Here is a 9552-nt window from a genome sequence, read left to right on the forward strand (position 1 = left end):
TTTTTCTATGGATTTCAATTTAATGTTGACCATGGTTCATATATACTTAATAAGAGGGTGACATGTTGTATTGAAAAAGTTTTGTTATTAAAAATTACTATCAGTTAGTTGTTAATGCTAACTATTAATGGGATTGGTAGTTCATTGGTAAAGACAAAACGGTCAAAACCTTTAAGCCTTTTAGGTCAGATGTTCAGACAATACGGTCAAAACCTTTAGGCATCTTGGGTCAGACGTTCTAGTCTCATAGACGACAAGAATTAAAAAGGAAGTCTGTAGGTTGTTGATGGCAACTCTAGTTAGTATATATAGCATGTTCAATACGAGCTAAACTTAAGTAGAAATTCATTAAAAAATAGTATAAATACATTATGCATTTTCTTTAATTTTAAGTGTGACGCATAAAACGTTTATTGTAACTTCTATTATATATCTACTAAACACCCTCATTTCAATATGTTGTTTTCTTATGTGTGTTATGCGTTAACTATTAGACGTGCTGATAATTTGTATGAAGAATTTTTGAAAATGGGAGAAAAATGTAGTGAAATAGTTTATAGAAGAGAGAAAAGATGTTAGACATGTCAGTTTGTGTCGACTGAGTTGAACGATTATCAGGACTTCCGCCGAAGGAGGACAATTTTCTTGTGTTCCGCCATTTCAAATGGCGGAAGCCACTGCCATGTCATCCGCCAGTTGAAATGGCCGAACACAAGAAAATGCTTCTGCCATTTCAAATGACAGAAGTCCTGATAATCGTCAAGCTCAGTCGACGTGGCGGAAGCCACAGCCATGTCATCCGCCAGTTGAAATGGCCGAACACAAGAAAATGCTTCTGCCATTTCAAATGACAGAAGTCATGATAATCGTCAAGCTCAGTCGACAAAAACTGATACGTTCTGCTATCATTTTATTATCCGTCATTTGAAATGATAGATCACCTAGAAACCCTATAAAAAAAGTCTTTCTCCCGTATACCTTAACATAGTGGGTTGTTCAAAGATTCGCCGATTTGTACATATTGGTACAACAGGACTGATGTTTACTATTACAAATATTTTCAAACTTATTATTTATAATATATGAAGGTATTAATTTTCATAAAAAATTATTTATTCTTGGAAAATTACGTTTTAATAATGCCAACTTAATGCAGTTGTCCGATAATAATCCTAATTTAGAAAATAGTTGTCACCGGTCTCAACTTTCATACTATTTGTTTTCATTGGACCTCCGTTAAACAAAACTTAACGGCGTTAAGTTTTTTCCAAATTTCAAATTGATGTTTTTGGGATTTTGATCAGAACGAGAATACGAATCAATTGATGTAAAACTTAAATCAAAACGGTGCTCCAAACATCTTGAGTTTTGTTAATTATAAGTTTAAACACCGGAATTGAAGCATCCTTTGGTTGATTGGACCACCGTTTTTAGGTAAGTTTTACGTCAATCGATTCATATCCTCATTTCGATCAAAATCCTTAAAATATCAGTTTGAAATTATAACATATTACACAATTACTAAAATAAAATAATAAGTAGAAAGACAAATAATGAGAACAAAACACAATAACGAACAAAAAGACACAATGACGTAATATTTGTTTTAATTGTTATAAATATGCATAACAATTGAAAAACATAACGACAAAAATTTATAGCACAATGCATAAGAAAAACAATTAAAAAACAAAATGAACGAGTGAACAACCAATAACACAATATCTAAAAACTCACTTTTTTTTTATATAACAATATGATACTTCTATTAAAGACAAAAACACGTTTGTTAGTGTGGTGAATTTTTTTTTAATGTGGTATGAAAAAGTTATTAACGTTTTAAATTGATGAGAGGGAGAGGGGGGGTTGACAAGCGCATTGTATATGAAGAAAAAAAGTCAACAAAAATGGGTTTTTATGTTTATGCTATTTCCATCAACTTTCCTCTTAAACTCATCTCACTCAAATCTATAATCAATAGATTAAATCATTAAATTCCTTCTCACTCTTGTTATCTTTTGTATTTTAACTTTATACACGAATGATATAAAACAAACCACGACGTAATATAGGGGTAAAGCTAGTTTAAATTGAAAAAAAAGGTGTATAACATAAGAAAATTATGTGAGACCCCACGCATAACATATTCTACACGGGTGTGCCATGTAGTATGAATGAAACATTGGTGTAAGGGTCAAGGGACTCATGTCTTTATCCATTCAACGTCGGTTAAGTATCATATTCACTCCCCTCAATTTTCCTCATTATTTATTATTTCATCACAACTTTCAACACTTTACAACAATCATCCTCCGATGATGCTGACGTCATCCATTAGGCCGGAATCCACCACACCGGAATTCACAGCTGGCCAATTTCACAACATGACGTCATCTATACATTATTATTATTATTATTATATTAATTTGGAAGTTGTCCACCTCTCACATTACTGTTCTACCACTAGCATTTTTTATGCGTTTGGTACAAGTCATATTTGCACTAAATTGTTGACACCTTGTCAATACGTGTTTCTTTGTTGTCTCAATCTCACATGCGTTTTATCATGTTAAAGGTTTTCTCTTCTAGCTCTTCGTCTACTCCATCGACGACCAGCCATTTCCATGGCTGATGGGACCAGGAAAGTGACTAGCTAACGATACAAACACTTTAGAAGAGGCTGTTCATCGTTTTTGTAACTTTTTCAAGAGTGACGCTATAACCAATTCTGCTCTGAAGTTAAGGTACTAAGTTCATAGCCTCTGTATTTTTTCATTGATATTAGTTTTATGCTTTGATTGGACTATACATTAACTGGTCGGGTTTAGGTTCATGTTCAACTTTCAGAGTTTCTGTTAGGTTGAACCCGTAAACACGAACTCATATGTTTTAAAAAAATTTTGATTTGTTTGGATTGGATTACACATTAAGTGGTCGGGCTCAGGTTCATGTTCAGCTTTTGAGTTATGTCAGTTATAGCCGGCAACCCACAAACCGAACTGCATTTGTTTTAAAAGTATTCTTTTTTTTTTTGTTAATTTTAGGTAAAGTTAAAACTTTAAATATTATTTATAAATATGATCAAACTTTGGGCACCACTAGATCCTGAGTGTCAATTATCAGAGTACGGAAGTGAACCAAAAGGGGCATTATTGGAGTTATACAAAAAGAAATTAGATTGCTAAAGGGTACAATTGGTGTTAAAGTTTTTGATGGTATATTGATTAGATGCCAAGATGTTTATATGATATTCTTAAATTGTTGATAGATAAAGGTTTGTTAAACCTCTTATACACACATAATGCTGAACAATATGTTATTACGAAATTTATTTTTATGTTTTTGTGTTGATGGTTTTTTTTTACTGAATTTTTCTTTACTTTCACATAGGCATCAAACAAAATTCCAATCCCAGGCAAATTGAGTTTTTTGGATGGATATTTCTACTAAAACGGTTGCTTTGGGTTCTAATCACTCAGTTAGCTACTATTGAAAGAGTTAAAGTGATAGAGGCTTACGATTGCAGTCGATGGCATGGCTACGGTTGGATATTAGGTTGACTTTCGATGCTGAGAATAAAAAACTCAGATGGTATAACTATAGGATCCGATATGTTGATTACTACTAAGACAATATCGATAGAACGTTGAACACGCTGCGTGTTTCCTCTATGTAAAACCATGTATGTAATGGTTAGTGTTCTTTGTTTTCCCCTGATAGGTTGATGCTAACATTAACTAAACAAAAATAATAGTTGGCAGCTTCATGCCCGCACTTCGTTGTGCAGGAAAATTACACGACCCCGCGCTTTGTGCAGGAAAATTACACGACCCCGCCGCGAAGCGCGGGTAAACCAGCTAGTTATTATTATTACTATAAAAACTAGTGTTTAGCCGTTGTTGAAACTCAGGTGTTATAATACCCCAAGTGTTACGATGGTAAGCTAACGTGAATTAACACATTATCGGTTATGCCCATTAAGGTACAGATACCGTTGGTAAAGCCTAAGCGTGAAACCCAAAAATAAATTTGTCAAATTAACATATAAAAAAATAAAATATTCAATGTTTATTTGGCTGGTAAACCCGGACTGTGATACATCCCAAGCGTTGTCAATTCAGGACCTTGAGGTGGTAACTCAACACGAATTCGGTCGGTTTAGGTTACTTCCATTACGGTACCGAAGCTAAAAATGGTAAAAATATAAAAGTTGAGGTGGAGCCGAACGTTGTCGATCACGGTCGTTAAGGTTGTGAGTCTGTGTGAATTCAGTCCGCTATGTTCGTTACGGTACCCGGAACCAAAAAAATGATAATGACCAAATACAGTGCCGCCAAGTGGCCAATCGAAACTTACTGACACCAAACTTCCAAATTATTATATATAATAATGGGTTTGTAACAGTTTCTTGAACGGTCAACGCTCAATCAACTGACGGAATGCAAAACAAAGTCCACTGGAAAAGTAAGTAGGCACAAATCACTCGATTTAAGAGTCAGACCTATATAAACTTATAAAGCTCATACCCATAAAACACTTGGGCACAAATCATAATTTTCCTTTTAAATTTTAAATTTCTCAAAATTAAATTTAAAACAATATAAGTTATATTTATAAAAAATTCAACACGGGTGTGTCACGTAGTATGAATAATCAATGACTCCTGTCTTCATCCATTCACTCCCCATTAAAAAAAAGAAAAGATATTATATTTCACTCTCCACCATCTCCATTATTTATTACTCATCACAACTTTCAACTGACGCTGACGTCATCCATTAGGCCGGAATCCACCACACACAAAACAAAATGACGTCACACACATATTCACCATCATCATCATTATTATCTCCGCAAGCAATCAAATAACGCTTCAACCCACTAAATGTGCGGAAACAAACCGTCCGTAAAAGCGGACGAACCAGACTCAATAACACCACGGAGAACCTCAAGATCAACGGCTGAGACACGCTCATCCACAAGATCAAACATAAACATAGATACATCATCCAGTAATAACAACAACAACATAGCAACAACAACTTCTAGCAGCACAACCGCCACAACATGTACGACGGCGGGACTACAGGCTCTAGTTACCGCCTCAATAGCTCAACTGCAACAGCAGACGCTTCGGTTTCGTCGAAAACGTCGTTATCCAGTCTTCGTAACTCGTTGCCGGAAAACACACATATATATGATATCTCCGAAATTCGGCACGCGACTAATAATTTTTTAGCGAAAAGGTTTTCGGCGGCGCCGTCGTGGCGGTGTAGTTTGCGTGGGAAGGATGTGGTGGTGTTTCAACGGAAGTTTCGTCGTCCGATTCAGGTTCGGTTTTGTTTTTTAGTGGCTGAAATATTGGTTTTGGTTCAGTTTTTCGTGTTTTTACAAAGCACGAAAAACTGAATTGAACGGAAAAAGAATGTTTGTTGAATTATTTTTTCTTTCGTGACGAAAAAGCAATTCAACAAATTAGCGTTTAGTATTCCGTGCCAAAATATACACATTATATTAATTATTAGTTTTTAAAAGAATATGAGGCTAAATTTCGAAGTATCGTGGGTTGGATTTCTTTTGTCTGAAAATTACTAGCCTGATTATCAAAACTGAGAAAACCGAATTGGATCTAGAGATTGGTAATGAGTCAGGTTTAGTTATTCTCAAACTCATATCGATTATTAAAGTTCGTCCCAAATTGGGTAATTACCCGTCGGGTATATCCGGTCCAAAATCTATCGGGTTTCTATCGGAGTTTGACAGTATAACGCTAATCAATTGAGAACAATGATTACCATAAAATTGAAATGTCTAAGTAATTATCATAAACAAGTTACGGTAAATAATATATCTAGAATATACTATATATAAATATAGATAATATAAAAATAGTTATGTCGAGTACATCAGGTATATAATCGGGTATATGGGTCAATGATATTGGGTAATCCAGCAGGGTAATCGGGTATATTACAAATCTCAAACTCGTCCCAAACTCACGGAAAATTTCAAAACTAATCCCAAACATTAATTGGTCGGGCATTACCTGTCCCATTTATATCGGGTTTCAGGTTTCCCCATCGGGTTCGGGTTTCATTGCCATATCTGGACCTGAAAACTGGGAACCAAAAACCAAAAAGTCCGAAACCGAACGGTTTTGAGAAAAATAAAAAACTGAAACTTTGGTTTTCGGTTCGGTTTTAGACCCAAACCACATCAAACCACACCGCGCACACCCCTTATCTAAGTTTGATAAGCCACAGATTGTCGCCGTCTTCAAGAATTGTTAAAGATTAAAAATTTGTGCCTTAAAAGAATTTTTTTTATTAGTTTTTAACACTTAAATTTATAAGCTTACACAATTACAATTGGTTAATTGAATTTAAACATTAAATGTACAAACATTTTTTAAAAATAATATATAAACTTTGAACAACTCTTTCATTCAGGAATCAGAGTTACGTGATAAGTTATCAGTTATATACAGAAGTCATCACATTACGATTATTAAGCTCGTCGGCGCGTCGATTTCCGGTGATTATATTTACCTAGTGTACGATTTCGTCTCGGGCGGAAACCTATCGGATTGTTTGCGAAATAAACGAAATCCGGATTTCACAGTGTTGTCCACATGGATGTCACGAATGCAAATCGCTACGGATTTAGCTTCGGGTTTGGATTATATACATAATAATGCGGGATTGAAGGTTAACTTAGTGCATAAGTATGTGAAGTCGAGTAGCGTGATTGTTACCGAACCGGCGTATTTTGCGAAGATTTGTCATTTTGGGACGGCTGAGTTGTGTGGTGAGACGGTTGTGGAACAAAAAGTTGTGGAGCGAGTTGGAGACGATGAGATTGTGGAAGTTGAAGCGGAAGCGGAAGTGAAGAAGTTGACGAGGTCGGGAAGTCGGACGGTGCAGTTTGAAGGTGTGAATGGGTACATGGCGCCGGAGTTTAGGGGTATCGTGACGCAGAATTCTGATGTGTACGCGTTTGGGGTTGTGGTTTTGGAGTTGTTATCTGGTGAAGAGCCGGTGAAGTACAGGTACAAATTACGGTTCGGTTTGGTTTTTATCTTTAATCATAAATAAATATAATCGGTTTGGTTCGGTTTAATAATTTATCGAAAAAGAATCTGTCACAATAGGACACGATTATATGTGATGCTAGACATGAGCAAAAGTTGATAAGTACTCGTGTATTTTTTTTCCCAAACATGAAAACGAGCCTGATTAAAAACATGTTAACATGACACGACACGACTTGTTTTGGAACTTTTTTAATGGCGTGATAAACAATACGTGACTTATTTGAAACAAAAATCGATTAAAGTCTTTGTGAATAAATAATGTACTTTAATAAAATATATATTGTTTTGGTTAAAAATATAAACAAGTTACTCATTGGTTAATAAGTGTTTGTTAGGACACAATTATCAGCCGGTCGACTTGTTTATGACAAAACTTGTTAATCTCAAGCTAAATCCGTTAATATTCGTGTTGTGTTGTATTAACAGGTTTGCGAGTCATGTCTATTCTCAAACCGCATATATACATATATTCATCTCGACCTAAAAATGTCATAGTTTTTTCGGTTCGTTAATGTTCCATGGGAAGCCTTTAAGTCCGTAGCCATTAAACCCTAACCATAACCGTGGGGTAATCTTGGTTATCGGTTAATTTTGTTCAATAGTGGTCCAGTTATCGACAAACTTCACTTAACGGTTAATGTTTGCTCACCCCAGGTACGACAAGGAGACGGGGACTCATGTCAAGACGTTAGTCGTGGAGACCGCTAGCTATGCCGTGGGCGGAGAGGTGTCGGAAACCGAGGGGAGGCTGCGACGATGGGTTGATAGTAGGTTGAAGGACTCGTTTCCGGTGGCCGTGGCGGAGAAGTTGACCCGAATAGCATTGGATTGTGTTGAAGAGGATCCGAATAAGAGGCCCAATATGAGCCGTGTCGCGGGTAAGATATCCAAGCTTTATTTGGACTCTAAAAAATGGGCGGATACGTTTCGGGTACCTAATGACTTTACGTCATCTTTTGCACCAAGGTGATGTCATGGTCACGTTTCATAGGTTATTATTTATTTTGGACTTGATTGATTAAAGTATTTATTTTATTATGTTTGATTAAATATTTAAATCTAATCTCCATTGAGAGCTTTAACGTGTGAGGTAAGTCTAGTAACAAGGCGCGTAGGTTTAACGTGTATACATGTATGAGACGAGCATTGACAAACTCTTGTTACATATCTGATTGTAAATCATTTTTAGTATCAAACGAGTGACATTAAGTACAAACATAAAAGACAATCTATGTAATTCTGTCAAAAAATGAGTTGAAACACCTTTGAAATCATTTAAAATGGTGTTAAAATGAGTTAATGGAAGATTAAACATGAAAACATGTAACATGTGACTTGAAAAAAATGCAATTAACGTATAAAATACATAAAATGGAGTTTAGGATTAAAATCTTAAATACGGAATAATATTATTATAAGTTAAAAGTAGAGTTTATTAAATACGAAAATCCGAGAGTTTAAAACGGGTTGGGTTTCGAGTTTGAAATTTAACTAATGTTACATCTGAGCTTTTTGTTTCCCTTCTAAAGGTGTTTTTACAAATCGCTTATCAGGTTATTTTTATGACATTTTGGCTTTATTACTAGGATATTGTTATTTATTTTCCATATTGTTGACTAAGCGATTATGTAAGAAGCTATATGTTTCTTGCTTTAGAGCTTCAAGCTGCAACCTTACCTTAAAGTTGTCAGTGACAGCTAAGATGATAGCGACTTAAGCACTTTTTCTGACATGAATAGTTGTGAGGTTGACATGTCACTGTTATGAAAAAGCATGCATATGTCAGATCTGGTGCGACAAAAAATTTATTAAACCCCCTCACCCTGTTTTTATATTATCATTTAAATGGTAAAAACTTACAATATTTGCCATTTTTTCATAGAAAAATGGATATATAGAAATTTTTGTATTCAAAATTTTTTGAAGGGAGTTTTCATATATTTAATTAACACATAGATGACAACATTTTATTTTAGTAAAGTTGAGTAATGCCATATTTTTATTGGAAACATACAGTAAATGTTTCTACAAAATGATATGTTAGTGTACTATTGGTATTTGCTACCAAGAAAAGTTTTTATATATCAAACCAAAGATTTATAAGTCCAGACAAGCTATGGTTGTTCATGTACATAGAAAAAAAACTTTTTGGAATCTTTTGTGGAAGAGACCTTAAGAAAGACGTCCTTCCCAACCATAAAGAGAAGAACTTAAGAACATTTGGAGTTGAACTACAAAGGAGTTTTATGTTCTAAGTAGCGCTAGCCCCACGGAGGGCGCCACTTGTTGCTACAACGATGTAGCTAACAAGAGGATGTCCGGTGATGGTATGGACGTTTTCAGGGTCACATTCCAGCTTCCAGCTTGTACCTACAACACGAAAGAACGCGTTAGAAGGGGACTAGAGACCGGGGTCTCTAGAACACCCTTCGACGCTCAACATTAGTGATTTATCCCAT

General features: G+C 35.3%; 1 protein-coding gene across 1 annotated transcript; it reads left to right on the plus strand.

Annotated features, from left to right (window-relative positions):
* The first annotated feature begins 4885 nt into the window (after positions 1 to 4885).
* LOC143539134 (lysM domain receptor-like kinase 3) lies at positions 4886 to 8068 on the plus strand. The gene is made up of 4 exons (XM_077032538.1): positions 4886 to 5012; positions 5129 to 5331; positions 6450 to 7048; positions 7748 to 8068. Exons 1-4 carry the CDS (start codon positions 4886 to 4888, stop codon positions 8061 to 8063), a joined length of 1245 nt encoding a protein of 414 aa, XP_076888653.1. The 3' UTR covers positions 8064 to 8068.
* The last annotated feature ends 1484 nt before the right edge of the window (positions 8069 to 9552 follow it).

Source organism: Bidens hawaiensis, unplaced genomic scaffold (assembly GCF_021521415.1).
Source record: "Bidens hawaiensis isolate Kalapana, Puna unplaced genomic scaffold, B.hawaiensis_p1.1 tig00011798_1, whole genome shotgun sequence".
NCBI lineage: Eukaryota > Viridiplantae > Streptophyta > Magnoliopsida > Asterales > Asteraceae > Bidens > Bidens hawaiensis.